The 20,198-nt window shown below is 38.8% G+C and overlaps 1 protein-coding gene across 7 annotated transcripts in view; it reads left to right on the top strand.

Annotated features, from left to right (window-relative positions):
* The window catches only part of LOC134219546 (homeobox protein abdominal-A homolog), a 93,105-nt gene extending 74,860 nt beyond the window's left edge, over window positions 1-18,245 (top strand). For 3 of the 7 annotated variants that reach the window (XM_062698312.1, XM_062698295.1, XM_062698300.1), the window contains 4 exons: window positions 1,926-2,149; window positions 14,619-14,942; window positions 15,393-15,412; window positions 15,659-18,245. In XM_062698312.1, coding sequence (XP_062554296.1) covers window positions 1,926-2,149; window positions 14,619-14,942; window positions 15,393-15,412; window positions 15,659-15,698 — 608 coding nt within the window. In that variant the 3' untranslated portion in view covers window positions 15,699-18,245. Of the gene's footprint in view, window positions 1-1,925; window positions 2,150-14,618; window positions 15,506-15,658 lie in introns of all 7 variants that reach the window. The other 4 variants (XR_009981607.1, XR_009981609.1, XM_062698322.1 and 1 more) reach the window with 4 other exon arrangements.
* Window positions 18,246-20,198: the final 1,953 nt, after the last annotated feature.

Raw genomic sequence — 20,198 nt, 5'->3', positions numbered from 1 at the left:
TGCCACTAAACAAATCGTAAAATGGATTGTTCGACAAATAAACCAATATGATCCTCCCTCGCCTGTTCGGTGGCAATCGAGTGCATAGATTAATCAAAGACCTGTCGAAAGCGACCATCTTTATGCTCCATTTCGTCATGGTTATTGGAAGTCTTTATAACGTGTTCTCAATAAGTGCTGGGCAGCACTTTGTCGAGATTTGTTGGTACCTTTTCCGGCCTGACCATCCATAACCATGGAACATTATTGCACTAAACATACACAATATTGGTATTGTTATTGCGTTTAATGTGCGTTCCGAGCTTATTATAACAACTTTGTATTTGCATTTTGCCTGGCTGTTCTCGCCTGGATTCCTCGCCAACAAGCGTCGGTTTGTCAGACTGGAGAACGAGGGCCGTTGGAGGAAGGAATGTAACTGTAATTACAAGTACACATACAACGCAGTAACAACAAATAATAAATACACCATTGCCAGTTTATCCACGTTCGTTCGAATGGATGGTGCCTTGCTTGCGCTGCGTTGGGGAGTTGGAGCCGATTTGTGGCTATGCTACGACGGAGCAGTGAAGGCGACGAGAAATGAGAATAACTGGCAGAAAGAAATAAACACCCACGGAATTGTTGATGCGCGGGCTCAAATCGCTAATTTGTTTAATTATTTTAACGATGAAATCACTCAAACGGGCACGTATCGTCTGTCCCGAAATGCGCTAACATTTCAATCCATATTCAATGTATTTCGCCGTTTTCGTACAATTTGGTTCAACATTGCGGTTTTATAGTTTCGAAGGCATTGCTGCCACCTTTCGTACCCGATAAAGTAAATATATTTAAAAACTCTGGTTTCTTTATATTTGAAATTAGGGCAATCTTCTGCGTAGTTCAGGCTTCCATCCATCATCTTCGTCCTCGATTAGTGGGCCCATCCAACCAAGCCCCTCTCGGGAATCTTTGTTTTAGAAATATTGCCCCGGCACATGACGGAAAGACAATAGCTTCATTACGAATCCTTAGCACGACCGGCTACAATAAGGCATCAGCGCGGTATCTTGCAGAGCCAAGGATCAACATGGCTCTAGAATTTAATATCGAAGCTCATAAATAATCATCCCTCGCCTAGCCGGAGGAGTAACCTGGGATTTCTCCCTCAACCAACCGACGAGTGAAAGCACTCTTCTTGCCTGCAGCAGTGCACGATAGCAGCGTCGTAGTCGCCGAGGGGACGATCCCACACGGCTCTGACTCCCTTTGCTTTCCTCTCTCGCGCAGCGGAATCGGAAATTTACGACTATCATATTTTATCATCAATACTTCTTATAAACATACGACCCCTCCACTATCGGCTAGTTGTGCGTTCTGATCTGATCGTCGTTGCTGGCTAGAAGAAGAAAGGGTGTGAAAGCGGCCATCTTAAGTCAATTAACTAGTCGTTAGAAGCATTTCTCCCCGTGGCTAGATATAAGCGCGAGAATTACTCGGTGTTACAAACTTCAAAGTTCAAAGAAAAACACACCGCAGCCATCATTGCGCTGCATACAAAGTTGGCTCGATTCGAAAAGAGTTACTCAGCTGGAAACGAGTTTCATACATCCGTCCAAAAAAGGAAAAACACAAAAGAACTCTCCTATCTTGATTTTATTACCCCTTTCCATTCTAAAAGACTTGAAACTTTCTTTTCCTTTGTTTCGGAAACTTTCTCCACAGCGGTAGATCCTGTTGGTCCTTTTTTTGCTGTGCGCTGTCACGAGCGGTGACGTAAGAATAGAAACATGCTACGTACTTTCGTTCACCTCCGGTTCTCCGTTGCACCTTTTTGTTTCCCTACATCGTATAAAAAATCTCATCAAACAACATCAACTCTAATGCACCTTTGCTTTTCTTTTTCTTCCTTTCCTTCCTTTGCAAATTTTTCGCTCCGCCAGGCCCGAACGGATGCCCCCGCCGACGAGGCCGGCAGACGTACACCCGCTTCCAGACGCTCGAGCTGGAGAAGGAGTTCCACTTCAACCACTACCTGACCCGCCGGCGGAGGATCGAAATCGCCCACGCGCTGTGCTTGACCGAGCGGCAGATCAAAATTTGGTTCCAGAATCGCCGGATGAAGTTGAAGAAGGAGCTGCGGGCGGTGAAGGAAATCAACGAACAGGTGAGAAGGAGGGGCAACCGGGGTGGGGCATAGTGACAGAGGAGTAATCGTTGAATGAGTGCTATTGCGATAAAAATGTTATTAAGTGAAGACAGTGATTGCATAGTTTCAGTTTACTGTTGGAGGATTCTGGTAGGTGAAGTTTATAGCCAAATCACGATTAAGGCGATTATACAATTTATCCCGTTTTAAATTCACCACATTCACCACCAGAAGTAAGCAAATGATCTACCATTGTTTCATCCCTATGCTGGTTATGGTTCTATCAACTCATACTCATGCAAAAATGCACGGGGTTGTTTCCAAGATGGCTGATTTGTGACTATGTTGTATAATCACCTTTAACAATTCGAAAAAAAATCGCGCAAACTCTTATTTATTAAGAGGAGTAAGAATTGTTTTGGGTTGCAAACTGTAAATGGACTTGGGTGGTTTTAGCTACAACTTTCAAGACTTCAAATGGAAATTTTCACGAAACTGGACTTTGGCCAGTTAAAAAAACTATTTATTATGTTCTAATTGGTCAATTCAATTATTAGATTATTTTCCTCAAAATTGGAAAATCATTGTAGGGATCGTTGTTCGATTCCAAAGATACGTTTTGATCAGATTCCTCAACTATTCTACACTGGATCGATTCCTCTTCTATGTACATGATGGATGATATTTATTTCTTACCGAATAGCAGACGTTCAAAAACTATCTTCCGGGTTCCAGTGGAGACACGTTCCAACGAAATAGAGCGCTGCGGACCATACACTATACTAATGTGGCATGAACATTCTCTTCTGTTTGAACCAACGGAAGCTTGGCCATTTCCGATCACTCCGTTGTCTTGTATAATAAATGTAAACTTTTTATACAGATATTGTATTCAAATAACATAAAATTGTGAGATTTCAATACAATGATTGTATTAAAATCTTGTGGAATAGTATATGCCATAGTTTTAAACAGTTTTTGTAAGGATGTTATGCAGAACTATATCAAAATCTGCCATCCGCTGGTTGGGTATAGAGTTGAAGAGGTTGTAGAAGGTTCAAGCAAAGCTGATCCATTGACTGGTCGGCAGATAGATGAAGAGCTAGCATTAAAGACAATGATTTGGGAATACTCGAAACTAGCACCGGCGAACGACCGGCACCGGGAATCGAACCCAGCCACCCTCAACATGGTGTTGCTTTATATCCGCGCATCTTACCGCTAGGCTAAGGCGGGCCCTTCAAATACAACGGCAAGATAAAGACTAACATCACGAAGTTTTTTGATCTCATTATGTATTTGGGGTCTCCAGTAGCCTTGTGAGCGAAGGCGTGGAATTTCCAATTCGGAGATGGCGAGTTCGATTCAAATGAAATAATTCTGCATTTCCTAAAAGATGAATTTGAATCGTATCATCGTATCAACATCGTTATTATGGATGTTTGTAATGTTATTGCAAAGGTTGCTACATTTTCCGTATAATCGTGTAACCGATTGGATCTGCATCCTCTTTATAAACCATGTATACTGCCGTGAATCGCATATTTGTGCCATCTTTGCTGGAATTCCTATTCATATGCGAAAAATATGCGATTCACGACAGTATAGTCACTCTAAATATGTGTAACTAGCGAAAGAAACCCAGCTTTGCTCGGGTGTTGCAAATGTCACAATGAACTATTTGCAGCACCGTACTCTAGATCAATGTCCGTGCGTTTGTTTTGTTTTCCTCAACAGCTGACCCAAACTTGTATTCTAATGATTTTTTACATTTCCCCGTTAAATTCACCAACTTTTTGTATATACAAACCTTGCGGATTCCAAAACGAATCGATTAGGGAAAACATATTGTAAATCGGTCAACCCGTTCGCGAATTAAATCGTCAGGAAGGAAAGCTCAACTCATTTTTATTATATAGAAGATTGCAGAAATTGTTTGATGTTAAGTTTAAGCGAAAAAGGAGCCTGATGCTTGATTGAAAACTTTGAGGCAACTCTTTCGGAGAAGGGAATGAAGGGCTGGAGAAAGAAAAAAATACTGCTTTTGGCTTACTTGCATCAGTATAGAAAGTAGAGTTTTTAGTATGTTTGTTTATTAAGGATTTTATTCTGACCTTGATGACTGTATTGGAGAATCATTTCCAAAAACTAGATTCTATGCTCGGGGGCTCTGCTACTGTTTTAGCAATCAGTGCAAGATCTTTGGAGCACAATTATTTGAAATTCGGCGAATAAAGAATTTGCCATTGTGAAGTAAGATTTAGATATGGCCGGGGTTCAGCCAAATTGCACCATGCACCAACCAAAAAGTTCTGCTTTTCGTTAGCTGATTTTCTTGATCACAAATCGTATCGAATATCTCTTGTCCCTTTAACTTAGGATATCCTTCAAAAAATGTAGGTGTGAATAGAAATGAAATGATTTTCGCTTTACTTTTATGAACAAAATATCAAAAGTCAATCAAAAAGCCGCTTGGTGCGTAGCAGAGATAAATATCTACTGGAGTTTTGGGAAAAAATGAAAAGGGAACCTGAGGTGGATGCTGAATTTGTTCATACTCATCATATTGATGCAAAACTCATGCCAAATTTGAACAACTGCAGCAGAGCGAAGTTATCCAACGATGCAGCCAATCAGAACATGGTAGAGATCTACAATGGGCCAGTCATGATTCTCGTCCTTGTTAGTCTTACACATTGAAGCATTATTGAAAGAAGTCGACAAGGAAAAAAACAAAAAAGAGTTTGCCTGCATCTATCAATCTATCTAGTTGAATTGTGACTATTTGAAAATGATTATGTTTGAAGACTGATTAACTTAAGCCGTAAGTTTGTGATTCAAATGCATCCGACAGTTGTTCAATGTTGAAATGTTGCCAAATAGATTTGATGGATACAGGGATTTGACTGATATCTCATCGTTATTAGCTGATTAAGGAACAACTTCTCGCAAGGGCAGTTGTTGTATAATTGGCAATACATTCGTGTACTTAATGGAATAGTGTGGGTTCAAGTCCCAAATACTGGAAGCCGAATCTTTTTTCGCAATATCTCATAAAAACACCTAAAATGACAAACTTAACTATGTGTATCAAAATTGAACATCTTTCCCAAAAAAGTAAAAATCTGACTTCCCTCGCAAGCCATTAATTGTAATTGTATTTGTAATTTATCAGCATTCACCCTGGCCGACACCGTCCGCCCATCTACACTTAAGTTAGGTGCAGACCTACCAAGCCTTCACCATTAACATGCGCTAGACCGTATAGTAGTACACCGGTTTCCAACCACAAGCAGGCGCTGGGCTTAACCAGTCTCACAAGTGTTGGATACATTAAAAGAAAAGAGAGTTTACAGGAAAGGGACAGATTAGTGTAGAAGAGTTGCGTTTGCTGAAACGAGACAAATGAATTATGATTAGTATGGTAATTGTGCACCGCGTATAGATGTTAGTCCTTTTACCCCTAGATATTAGATTCCACGTCTTCCTGTCAATCGGTATCTGTAACTCCGTCTATGCTGGCTGGCAGTATCATCTTTTTGTTCATATGGACATAACATTTTCTTCAAATGCCGGTCGTCTCTAACAAAAATGATAAAAAGGCCTCCACCATATGACCTCGGAATACTAGTAATTGTCCAAATAACAAATAACTGATCCCATTACTAGTAGAATTTTTAATCATTTCTAAATACACTATATATAAAGACGCGAAATCTGATCCCTGAACAAACAAATCAGCCGCCAACCCCGAATGCGCAACACTGCTGATGCTGCATAAACTTTTCAAATTGGTCTATAAAATTTTCATGAATCAAAAATTTTGAACTTGTGACGCGTTCACCAAACCAATTCGGGTTGAAAATTCACGATAAACAATTGAAGTTCATTTTCAACTAATTGTTGGAGTTGATTAGCTCAAAATGTTAAAAAAAATGTGTATTTGTGATAATTTAAATAGCCCTTACCAAATGTCACGCGCGATTTTTGGAATGACAGGTCTCTTGCTCAATTGGAATGACACTGACAGTAAATTTGAAATTCCAATTGGAACATTTCCTGTCTTTGTTTATAATGTCTTTAGTCATTCCTATTATCGTTATATTAGTTTTCTCTCAGTCTATAGGGTTAATGCAAGCCTTTCTTGTCTTTTCGTCTTAGTCTTGAAAACCAATATAAGAGACACTTTTTCCCAAACTCATCCGTACCATATCGTAAGCTCAGGAGAAACGTTCTGCTATAGTGGAGTTATAGCAAATAAAATGGGATTTAAGCCTCTTCTAGACTAACAGCCAAAATACGCCAATGGAGAAAGTATCGAGCTCTGCTTAATACCACCACGTACCCCTTACATTTGTTGTCCTTGGGAGCCTGCATAGAGACTTAGAGGCCACACTGGGTAGCAGAGTGCATCACGAATTCCCACTCATTGACATCTCTTTAAAACGATCCGGATGATCTCTTCATCCTAACTCCCGGCCATTTTCTATTGAGAGATTCTCCATATAACTCGCCTGACCCAGACCATTTTCGGGTGCCGACAAATCTCCGTAACAATTTCCAGATTACACAACATTCCCTGTCTGACCTTTGGAAGCGTTAGTCCTGGGATGGTGTTGGACTTCTGCATCAATGACCAGCTGAATGGAGAAACGCTCCGATCTAATTTCAGGTCGTTATCACGGTATTTTTACGTTATTTTCACAGAAGATTCTTCAGAAATACCACCACAGGATTTTTTTTTATCGGTATTTCGAATTGAATTTCCTCATAATTTTCGCTAGATTTTTTTTTTTATTTTAATTTCAAGCAGTGGCATAGTTAAATCTTGAGTGAGCACATACGAGTTTTGGCAGAATGATGTTTCTATTCTTATTTTTACCGTTTGCTGGAAATACTACCTTTCCGGGATACCACCTGTAATCCTATTTAAAATTTCTAAGGAAGACTATTCGGATTTTTCAATGGTTTTTTTTCCACGTGAGAACTTTCAGAGCTTTTCAGCATCTACACGAGAATTTTTATCATATTTTCCACGCAATTTGCTTCAGATTTTCCATGGGAATTTTTCGGAACGTCCACGGGTTGTTACCGATATGTTTTTAATTTTCAAAATATTGTTTCCCGGGAAAAGATGTGTTTTATTTTAAAATCTCACTTATTTTTTATGTTCAGGAGATATTCTTTCTGATTTTCGTGGTAAATAAACCTTATATAAAACTGTATTGAGCAGAGTAGTAAGCAGATCTTCAAGTCACTACGAGCAGTCACTGAGAATCTTGATGTGTTTAACAATGCACTTTGTGTGTTGTTGATCGATGACATTTAGAATGGTTCAATGTGGCCTGTGGTGATTAATTTCATGGCTCTTCGCTGCTTAACATGATCAGTGTAAAGGTCGGAGATTGGACCTGGCCAATCGTATAGCTGTCAAATATGACGACCTACTTAGTGCAGAATGCCGTTCTATTCCAACAACTATGAAAGTGCAATCGGTAATGACGGATAATCGAAACCTAAGGCCATTTTGATTTTAATTCGGACCTCGTAGTCATGTAATTTCCGTTGCTGAATAGTTTAAAATAAAATGATCAATCAGATTTTGTAAACAAATATTCAAACGTCATGTTTCGTCTTTTTGGCATTACATCCCGCACTGGGATAGTGGCGCCTCGCAGTTTAATGATCATTCAGCACTTCAACAGTTATGACCTGCGAGGTTTTTAAGCCAAGCTACCATTTTTGCTTTCGTATATCATGAACCTAACACTGTAATACTTTTATTCCCAGGGAAGTCGAACAGATTTCCAATCTGGAAACTACCTAGATCGGACCGGACCTTCAGCATGGTCTTGCTTTGTTGCCGCGCAGCTTATCGCACGGCTAAGGAAGGCCGAAAAAACGTCATTAAAATTGAATCTAATAACAATCCAATAAAAAACGCCATCTGTGGTGTCAGTTTTCATGGTTTCTTTTACGTCAACTCAGTCTCCATCACTTGAGATGTTGCACGGAATCCAAGCAGCACCACTTGTTTCTCAATGAGTAACAGCAACTGTGATGTGACTTACTAAAGGTCTGAATTATGCACAGCGCGTCGTATGTGGAACTTCTTTGTAACACAAAAAGCGCAAGAGGTGGAGTCTATTTGCAACATCTTGCGGCTACAATGAAAATAAAAACACGAAAACCAACTGGGAATCGAACCATGGACCTTCAGATTTGCAACCTTTCACTCTAACCATCACACCACCAATTCTATTTGGAGATTCTGACTTGTAGGCACCATATAAACAACAAAGTTATTTGTAACTTTATTGTACCTCTGACTAAGGACATATGGGACTGATAATAATAAAAGTGAACTGGAAGCTGAGCACAAAGTGTTTTGCAACATATCAGAAACATTGTGGCAACTATAGTTATTTTATTTGTGAAAATTAATCTGTTCTACTATGCCACATATTAAACCAAATCATCTGAGAAGTCATTTAACCTTTTGTCTGTGCTCTGGGGTCAATATGACCCCAGGCCACTTTGAGTGGTTGCCATTTTTTTAGTTTTCAACCGATTCTCCTAATTTTTGGTAGTTTGCTAAAACTCGCCGAGATCTGTCTCCTAGGTGCAAATTCGCTCGAAAAATCTTGAAAATATGCGCTACAGTGTACTTTTTTCAAAAAACTTACGTTGTCTGTGCTCTGGGGTCAAATTGACCCCAAATTAAAATTTCTATAACTTTCTTAATGTTTGGCCAATTTTGAATTTTTGGGGCTGTTTCGAAAGATAATTTAATCATCTTTCAGGTCGTTACCAAAAATTGACTATAGGTGGGCGGGTACATCGCGGGGAGGGGTTTTCGTAAAAAAGGGTACAAAAACAGTGATTTTTTATGCTTATTTTACTTATATCTGAATATCCTACCCATTTTGAACTGCACCTTTTCAAAAAGGTTATGCAAGAAGACGTGGGCTTTGACATGAGGCATTGATTAGTTTAGAGCTTGATCGCTAGGTGGTGGTATATTTGAATTCATTATTTTAGACTACTCAAGTAATTCCTCATTGTAAATATTCTTATCGCACAATTTTGAAATTTTCAAAGATAACGTCCTTAACAAAGTTCGTCTGGTAGGAATGGACTGTCATGGGACGGAATAAATAATTAGGAAATTTACAAATAGGCGGCGCTAGTGTACTTGCAATATTCTTGCATGTTTGAAATATTGCTTTAGCTTGAGATCCCTCATACCTACGCCCAAGTTGTATTCGGCAACATTGTTCAGGATGTCCAGGACTACAACGCGGTGCTCAATATAATGAGCACTTCTTCTAAGATGCGGCACTAGTGAGCTCTTATATCTGTGAGTATATTGTTTCATGTGAGATCTGATGTATTTTGGTTTGTAGCATTTTTGACAAACATAAATGTTGTGGTAGAGTTAATCAAAAGTTTTCTTTGTATTCAACCTGCTCCAGCGATGCTGCAAATAATAGAATGTGTTCACATAATATGTTTTAGGTCATCCAAGAAAACGCTGGAATTAAGGCCTTTGGGTCTACATGCGTAACCAAAGATCAGTCAATTTTCCGCCTATTAGTAAAATTCTCAATTATTACTTCCGTCACAAGACAGTCCATTCTCACTAGACGACCTTTGATCAAGACGCCATTTTAACAAATTTTAAATTTGTGCGATAAGAACATTTGCACTGAGGAGAATTCTATATATCGGAATTACTTGAGTAGTCTAAAATAATGAATTCAAATATACCACCACCTGGCGGCCAAGTTCTAAACTTATCAACGCCTCATGCCAAAGCACACGCCTTCCTGCATAACCTTTTTTAAAAAGGTGCAGTTCAAAGTGGGAAGGATTTTCGGATATAACTAAAATATTCATGAAAAATCGCTGTTTTTGTACCCTTGTTCACTAAAACCCCTCCCCGCGATGTACCCGCCCACCAATAGTCAATCTTTGGTAACGACCTGAAAGATGATTAAATTATCTTTCGAAACAGCCCCAAAAATCCAAAATCGGCCAAACATTAAAAAAGTTATAGCAATTTCAATTTGGGGTCAATTTGACCCCAGAGCACAGACAACGTAAGTTTTTTTGAGCACAGACAGAAGGTTAAGAGGCAGATTGCGATATCAGTGAAACGGAAATGAAACATTGTGTGTTCCTGAAACTGGAAAGTGGCTCTAATAAATAAGACTGTGTGTATTTCCAGAAACTTTAATGCAATTTATTAGAAACTAGCTGTTATTTGAAAGATGTTGCATGTGCTGCTTGGGAAGGCTAAGTAGCATCTTGCCTCCGTGAACCCCTTTCGTAAGGACAAGAGCCACTTCTGGAGGTAGTTATCTGCCTCGAATTTGTTGGGAGTCCATTTCTGTAGAATTTTAGATGTTAACATTTTTTTTCAAACAGAAAAATAAGATTCAAAAACGGAACGTGAATGAAAAGCACAATATGGTGTCGAGGCATTTTTCAATATCATCAAAATGCAATATTGTTCGTGTACAAACAACAAATTTTTAGTAATTGTTTAGAAATTAAAAGCATGGGGTAAATATCATTATACTATATATAATAGCCCTGTTTGTCTGTCCGGTGACTAGCCAACCAGACGCAGCACGCGGGGAAATTCTCAACCAAACACATCATTTGATGAAAAAATCGCAGACAACAGACGTTAAAAATTTTGATTTTTTTCAATGTATGTATTAATAAACCCTTTATATTGAAAAAAAAAAAACACTTGCCACGGGCGCTACTGCGTCCACAAATAAACTTGTATATAATATCACTATAACCAAAGACAAATAGACGTAACTCTTCAATTTAATTCATCGTACATGAATCATTTTGCGCGATTCCCCCACCAGAGGTGCTAGTAGCCAACCACTTTAGCATTTAGCGCTCAAAATGCAAACCCCATAGAGCGATGTTTTTTCGAATCACAGCAAGGACGTCCCGGTGCAGCATAAACAACAAACAGTTTCATGTCATTTTCAGTTACACATGAAAAGAGATATGCTGCACTTTGTTGTGAAAGACCGTTTTTTGCTCTGTTGGAATCGAGATCCGCCTACAACTCTATCTAAAATTGGCTTCGCGAGGTTTGATCTGTGCTTAAAATGGTAGCATCTTATAAATTTCTCTAAGAGCTGATTCTTGGGCATGTAAAGAAATTCCACTTGGAAGTTAAGTGAAGAAATAAGTTTTTAGAGAAATGTATGACCTGTAAACTTCTTTTAATACACGCTACTTTTCTTAATGGTATGGAATGAAAATACAACAATGCAGCAAAAGTGAAAAGCTTAATTTATTTTGTTTCAAAGCGAATTGTTATATTAATCATGTTGACACATGAATCAATTAGCGAAGTTGTACATCAAGTGGACACTATTTTTACTGGACGTACAGTGCATTACTTCCGAACAATGCTTTATCGCGCATTATTTCAGATAATAATTCGCATACAAATTAAATAAAAAGCATTGAAATATTGTTATTTTTCCTGCGATAAAATCGCTCTGTATATAATTTATTTTTGTGTTTCCATTTGTCTAAAATTTATGATAGCCACCGTGGATCTGATATAACAAACATAAACAAGATGTGACCATAGGGCACTGCACGGAGACATCTCTTTCTCTTTCGTTCTTCATAAATTTTGACGTTTACTGGCCTTGTTGTTTTCTAACTTCTTTGCAGCGAGAAAGGGACAAAGCAGTCCGTGCAGTGCCCTATAGCAGTGTGATAAGCCACGATCAAGCAATGCATCGCTATAGGAAGAGAACGCTTCTCAAGTCATTGCTTTCAGAAGTGGAACGTCAAACGCAAATCCATTCGAGTACATTGCTCAAAAGATGGGGCTAGTGTTTCAAAGTTTTATTGATGACGATATTTTTAAAACTATTTTCACTAAGAGTTACGTCTGTTTGTCTGTGCTATAACAATGAAGTAAATATTGTTCGATTATAGAACGGTAAAGAAATTCTATCTACCCTTAAGTTGCTGTTTAAACAACCAGAGGTGGTAATACAATCGCTAGTTGTGAAGGTAGGCACTTAGCCATTACCCGAGTAGCACAATTTTGACCGATTTGGTTGTAGCAACTCATATATGACTGGATTTTGTCATACATAGATCACAGTAATTCGTTTATGACAAGTGTGCTGCTTGGGTAATGACAGGAGATGATTGCATTAGTCGATTTTGCGGTGCATGGACAAAAAAATATGCCATTTTCAGAAAAAATATTTTAAGCTCTTTTCAGTGGAATGTATTTAACCGTCTAAGGCGAGCTTAGTACTTTGCAAGTCGAGTCAAGTACGAGACATTAAAGATGGCCTCACAGTTGAGGTCGAAATGCATATCTACAAAGATAAGCAAACGTAGTGGAATTGAATGGAAAATACTAAACTCGTCTTAGACGGCAAAAAATATGTTCAACAGTAGTTGCTTGTGGGAAAAATATAACAGCACTCTTCTGCACCAGCTGGTGAAACTTATTTGGACACAGTATCGCCTATTATTGAATATAGTCAATTTGTCAATCTTTAGTAGTTAAATTTACGTCCTAACAGAATCTGCTTGCATCGTCGTATTCACTTCAGTGATCCAACCTGAGAGATCAACCCGATTTGAGGGTCGAGGTCGTAATATCAATGCGTTTCTTAGGGCTCATTCTATACCATCATCCAGTGGCGTAGCCACGGGGGTGGTTTTGGACATAAAACCCCCCCCAGAGACAAAATTTTTAGAAGAAATTTTTTTTTCGAAAAAAAAATGTTCAGAAAACCCTCCCCAGACCAATTTTCTGGCTACGCCACTGCCATCATCTAAAGAAACCTATCAAAACTGTAAACGCTTCGGAACCAGCAACAGTCAAGCCAGTCTTCTCTATAAGTAAAGGACGTTGCAAGTGGCTTCTGGCCCAAAATCTCGTCTGTCTACAAATGTGATCGCTCTTGGAGCTGTTCAGAGATTTTCGGTTGGCTACTAAGTTCGATTATTGTCGCACCTGTTTGCGGAGGCATAAGGGATATTGCAATGCCAAATTATTCCTAAATCGGATTTTTATTATTTCAGCAACGCAGCAATCGCAGCATGCGTGAAATAAAAAAAAATGACAGTTGTGCGTCACTTACGTATCGATTGGTGTGCCCTTGAAAACGCGAGAACTTTTGAATTTGGATTCCGTAACCGTGTTACCTTTAGCGAAGCAAATATTCCCCCAGTGAACGGAATTTCATAAATAACTAGATAATCATGGACCTAACTACAGTCATGGGGGTGAGAATGGGTCACTGTTTCAACTGCTTAGAATACGTGTTTTAAAGATTGAATACATCTGAGAGCAATACCATTATATCTATGGCAATACAGTTAAATTATAAGAGACTTTTTTGGACGATTTTGCTAACTCCGATTCGCTAATCCCAAGGTACAAAGACCACCACCATTTTAGAAACCTTACTCTGGACTGTTGGTGAGAGCGATGACATTTTACAGTTGCCTCTCCATATTTTGGTATTTAAGGATCTGTCTCATTTCCCAACTTAAATGCAAATTAAACTTAAAAGTGACAGTATCAAATAACCCTGCCGACAGAGTAATATTTCTTTTAACAGATATCGAATCCTTCTTGTTAGATCTCTTATTGGATTTGTTGGCTAGCACCAGCCATTCTTTTAACTGTGTATTTTTTAATTTCCGAACTGTCACTTTTAAGTTAAATTTAATTTGATTCGGAAAATGAGATAAAGCCTAAGAAACCATCGAAATAAAAAACGATCTGAGAACGAAAGAAGCATTGAAATGAGCACAAGATCAAAAAGCTCGTTGTTGTGAAAAACGACAACAAAACAACGATGATTTTTTTCATTTTTGATGTGTTTGTTATTACCCAAAGAGAGTAGCCTAGAAATTTAAAAATATCGACATGGGGATAGAGAATCTAGAAACAAATATGACCAGAACACATCGTGATAGAAGAGATATTTAGAAAGGGAGGTTATCCAGATGTATGTAGAAAGCAAAAAGTATAAGGATTGAAGATACCGTGAAAACCATCGATATAGGAAGAGATATCGAGGTGTAGAAGATCGAGACATAGAGAGTTGACTGTGATCAGACTTGCATAGTCCGTTTCACTCATCGTGACTTTGTTTGAAAGTCGTTTTTTCGTTTCATACATATTGAACACGTTCAATTGTAAAAAATCGGTAAAATTGATTGAATGCTGTAAAATAGATTGAATATGATTGTTCACATAATAAATGCTGCCTACAAGTTGATAATTAAATGAGATTTTACTTTTTGAGTCTTCTGTGCAAATTTGTCGAAAAGTTTGAATATGTTCTCTTTCCATTTTGATCCACTGCATTACAGTTACTCCTCTGTTCATCAGCCATAAACATTTAAATCATTGAGTGCTATCGAGATACTAACACCGGTACCAAAATTGTAATTCCAGGCGCGGCGCGAGCGTGAAGAGCAGGACAAAATGAAGAACGACTCGCTCAAATCCGCCCAGCAACACCACAGTCAGAAGCAGCAGGAGCAAACGATTGTCGGCTCGCAGCAGTCCAGCGGTGGTGGCGCTGGCGGTGGCGGCGGCGGTGGCAGCGGTGGAAGCTCCAGCCTTGGCAGCCACCTGCACCATCCGTCGATAGTGGCCCAGAACGACTTGAAGCTCGGCCTCGGCAGCATGGGCGTCGGAGTCGGCGTTGGCGTCGGAGGGAATCTCAGCATGATGGGAGGTCTGGATAATAAAACCAATCAGGATATACTGAAAGCCGTTAGTAGAGTTCATTCTTAAAGCATAGTTTTCGGATTTTTCGGATTCCCTCACTCTCGCGTCGTTCTCTTGTCCTCGAGTTTCTTTTTATGTTCACGAAACTTGACTGAGTTGTGCGCTCCGATGGATGACAAGAGAATGCGTTATCGTTGCTTTGTACTTTTCTATCGCCACAAGTCATGCTTTCAAGTTTCGCGATTGATAAACTTTCTTCTTTGCATGGAATACAGTTTCGTTATTTTCAGTATAATTTAGAATGTAATGACAACAGTCTTTCAAGTTTTTGCCGTTTACTCTTAATAATAGTTTCATTCATTTTGAAAGTAGTTTTTTCCAGTTCCCACTTATCGCTTCAGAGTGTAACATTTTGTTCGATTGAAAGTTTCATTCAAAATTCTAAACACAACCAATGTCTCTTTTTATCTTCCTTCCGCTGAATCGAATTTCTAGGTGATGCAACATAACAAAAGGTGGGAATAAGTTGAGATTAATTGTAAAACTACGCTTTTAGACTGAACTGGATTGAGATAGCAGGTCAATTCCCCACCACGATTCAATCTCCCGTACGTCTCATATCGGCATTTGAGTTTCCTTACCAATCCCCTCTAATTTAATTCTCCTCTGAGCTACCCATCGTCATTTACCCGATCGATTCTTATGTTTTGTTCTTTTCTCTTGCCTTTCTTTTATTTTTATGCCAACTTCAACCAAAACAGCGCAAACCTGAGTACTAGAGACGTCGTTGGTTCAATTTAACCAAGTACGTAAATAAGCCACAGCAAACCCACTCAACACAAACAGTACACAAAAAAACACCGACATACGTAATTTTCACACAAGCTAAAAATGAAAGGAATTAACAGTCGACGAGAAGCAGATGATCGCACTACCGCATTCAGTTCATCTCTGCCGGAAGGATCAACTAAACAAAATCTAAAGGACTTCGTCGAACGGAACGAGAGGAATCAGCTGAGTCAAAAGAAGCAGCGATGAACCCGATGGTGATCGATTGCCGGGATAGATCTATTTTACCCAGAACTTCATAGCAGAGTGTGATTTAGTTTACAAATAATCATTATATTTGATAACTTAAAAAAAACTTCGAATGAGAACGATTTATAAAACTAAGTCACACTCTTGTGATCAAGACCTTGTTGTAAACTACAGAATGTGAAATTTCTACAAAACAAGTAAAAGTAATAACAAATATACGTACTAGTGCTAAGAAACTATTTTTCTATAGAACTTAAACATGATTTGCAATCATCTATTTGGCGATTTTACGTTGCGCGGAAGAGGCGAATAAAAATCTGTTGTGAAATTTTCGAATATCACAAACTCAAACTCCTCGGTTTGAATCGAGCGGGCCCGGTCTTGCACGATCGGGTCCAGCGCGACAGAGCAAATCATGAAACAAAAACTGTGTTAGGTAAAGATTAGTTATATTTAAAATGTGGTCGTACTCATTAACTATAGCGTTTCGTTTTTGGTAAGGTTTTAAAATCTCTACGGTCCAGAACCGTGTCGAAATACGTAATTACAATTATTGAATACAACCAGAGTTAAACTGAAACTAAACAAAACAAGCAGAAATAATCGCAAATCTGTCCAGTGGTTAGAGATAGTTATTTTAGAAATAGTGAAACATTTATAAATTCAGAACGCTGAATTGCAGAACTGTGTCCCATCGGCAAACCTAAGCTCGATGACAACCCCGATCCCGTAAAAGAGTTTTAGTTTCTTTTGTTGATTTTCACTCGTGTAAATTTGTTACTATTTTGTATTAACAAGACTTAGACCGTAGTTTTAGTTAGAGAGATGATACATATTAAATAAATTTCTAATTTGTAACACAAATCTTTTGTTTTTCATTGATTGATTGTTTGCTAATAGTAGCGATCTGAGGAGCTGACCTGAAATTTGAACTTTTGTCTTCCAGTCGACGGCACATTTCGATTCGATTTATCTTCATTTAGTGAAGTCAACAACCGAGCCTCTGTCGGCAACCTTCGTACTTTACGTACCACTTTATTTCACATATCAAATGACCTATTTTACGTTCGCCCTTGTTGTGTTGTTTCGCACTTCAGTTCCTCAGATCAAATTTGTTTATATTTATGCTCTTTTTACTTATCTGTTAGTACACTTCCCACTGTTTCAACGAGAAACACTGAGTTTGAAGAACCACATGCTATACCATTACCTCCAAGCAGCAGCGAAGCACAAGCGAAACGGTTTTCTGTACAACTGAAAGCAAAAACTCAGTTTCACCAAAACACTTTTCCCAAGGAGCCCATGTAAATATCGCTTTAGATCCCACATTGTCACTAAACAAAAAGGAAGAAAATGAAATACGTAATCATAGTCAGGGTAGATTAGAACACAAGCAAAACAAGCTATTTATATGAAACAAAAAGAGTTCATTCCATCGTCTAATCAGTGTTTGTTTGACGCTACTCACAAATACGGAGTAAAGAGTCTTGCCATAGAAATCAAACAAATTCAGTGTTTTGATCTCAACTCGACGGAAGCAAAATAGAAGAAACAATTTTCTTGATAACTTAGTCAAAAAATCTCGAGAACGTAAAACTCAACAATTAAATACGTAATCATTGGTGAATATAAAAATGCATTTTAAATACAGCTAGTAATTCATACAGAAATTGTAAATTATAACATTTAATACTGATATTAATATAACGCTAACTGCAGCAACTAGTGGTTATGCCCGTACATGTTTATGTGAATAATAAAGAAAATAAAAAAAGCAGTAAGCTACTTCCGCCAATGGTAAGCTTTGGAGGACGAGCCATAGTGAAAAACGAATTGAGTGATTAACCTCTCTGACTTGCTACTTGCACTACCGGAGGGCAATTTGTGTAAGGCATATGCAAACAATCGGGTCAAGTTTTATTTTTTCAAATTCAATCCAGTCGAAAATAAACAAACACACAAATACTCATTATCGAAGTCGTTGTGTAAGCAAATTGAGACAAATTTAAAGAAAAAAATGTCATAAGGCAATACATTTAAATATGCAAAATAGGTGTTTCGGCAACTTTGAGCCAATGCAAACGACTTAACTAAAGAACTAAAGCAAAAGAAGAAGATAGAGAGGTCGACAAGAATAAGAATGCTCGATATTTATTTATTACAAATACCAACAACTAAGAAATAGACGATCGCTAAGCGCTGTAGCGCTGTTCGTGTACCGTGGCAACCGATTGTCCGTAGCAATAGAACAGAGAGCAGAATGACATATTAATATGAATTATGGAAATAAAAACAAGTGAATAAAATAAACTCGGCGTTTTAATTTCGTTGTAAGCCAAAACATTTTGTAACTCACATTTTATTATAAAATATCATTTTATAATAATAGGCGGAATCTTCGAAACCATGTCTTGACTTAAATGTAATATTGGAATCTATGTAATCTAGATTTTGATTGAAATTTGTTGACCTGTTTGAGCACTATTTAGCTCCATCTTCTTTTCATTTTTCAATATTAAATCATTAAAGAAAAAAATATTCAAAATTTTCATGTGTAATGCCTCCACTTGTCATAAGACCGATTATACCACTTGATTGTAAATATACGTATTTCGACCACAACAGTAGCGCGTCTTCAGTGTTTCGTACTGGACTCGACTCGACAAGTACGGGACACTGAAAACGGCCGTACTGTTGAGTTCGATATACATATCTGTAAAGTTACAATCAAGTGGTGGAATTAAATGGGATCTATTATGACAACTAAACCAATATTAATTCGAAATTGAATGACACTACCCAAAAATTTGATTTTTTAGTCCTTATATAGACCGGTACACATGTGAACCTCAAACCTCTGAATAACATTTTTGAGCACTTTCTTCTTCAATTATTCTTCAATAGACGGTTTGAAATCTGATATCAAACATTTTGAACAAAAGGTTGTCAGGACTCTTGAAATCCTTCGATAGACTCTCATTGTATAATGGACTTTATCTGAGCTATCTATTTTGCCATGCTTGGCCAATAGTTTTAGTCTTCACAGTGTTCTTTGAGATTATCTAAAATTGTCTTTGCTGTCTGTACAATGTGTGCATTAAGTTTTGAATTCCGGGGGCTTGTCTTTAAGGCTCCTGCTAGGAATATGTATGCAACCATGTTCATCCCTTGAATAACAAATATTCACCTACACAGATGGAGTAACTCTTAGTAGAGGACTCAATTCATCAGGCCATAGTTCAGTCTAAAAGTAAATAATTTTCATTACAGAAATTGGTGAACTTTCGCGCTACATTTTACTGATAATTGCATTACATTATACTGAATATCATTGTTTCATTTATTCGATACTCCGACGAATGATCATTACCATAAAGATCTTGGATCATCTTTCAAATATAGTCCAATTATAGCAATTATAGCTGCGTTAGGGTCAATTTCGCCAACACACAGAGGGACTTGCCGACGAGGTGCCTACGCCTGCCCCAGCCTTGACGAGGATCCCTTTCCGTCCTCGGGCCCGGAAACCGCACGGTTGACCGACGCCGCGAAAGCGACGATACCATGTTGTCCTTCGCGCGGCCACGAACACAGGGCAATGGAATGACCCATGATGCCGACTCCGAACCCCTGGACCACCTCTTATTTGCGCCTGAACTAGCCATTCCTCGAGTCCACGTGCCAACTTCTATGTAGCTCCAAGATGATTTGGACGATAGCCGTTAAAACGGCGTTCCCGCCATCTTCATCTTTACACATCCTCCGGACTAGGTTGTCCGGGGTAGTGTCTAGACCATATGTGGCAAGCATGTGGTAACGCATTGTGCGAAAACGTGGGCATATGAACAACACGTGTTCCACCGTTTCCTCTAAACCTGCGCACACCGGACACACGGGCGAGGCCGAGTGTCCGAACCGGTGTAGATACTGTCTGAAGCAACCATGGCCTGTAAGGACCTGAGTCAGGTGGAAAGTGATTTCCTCATGGCGCCTCTTGACCCACGTACCTATCTCCGGTATCAACCTGACCATTGACGCCAACCTGACAGCCCTACGGATGCCTCTCGTGCCGCGCATTTCGAAGCACTCTATGTCTTCACCTATAACGATGTCAATAGGCATCATACCGGTGATGACGCAAAGTGCATCGTGCGACACGGTACGGTACGCGCTCGCACATGAGCCTATACGTACTTTCTAACTTCGCTCTGTAGCAGTTAATACGCAGGGCCGTGCCCCAAGCTGACCCCATACCGCAGTAGC

Source organism: Armigeres subalbatus, chromosome 1 (assembly GCF_024139115.2).
Source record: "Armigeres subalbatus isolate Guangzhou_Male chromosome 1, GZ_Asu_2, whole genome shotgun sequence".
NCBI classification, from domain to species: domain Eukaryota; kingdom Metazoa; phylum Arthropoda; class Insecta; order Diptera; family Culicidae; genus Armigeres; species Armigeres subalbatus.
This window is presented reverse-complemented; position numbering and strand designations above follow the sequence as displayed.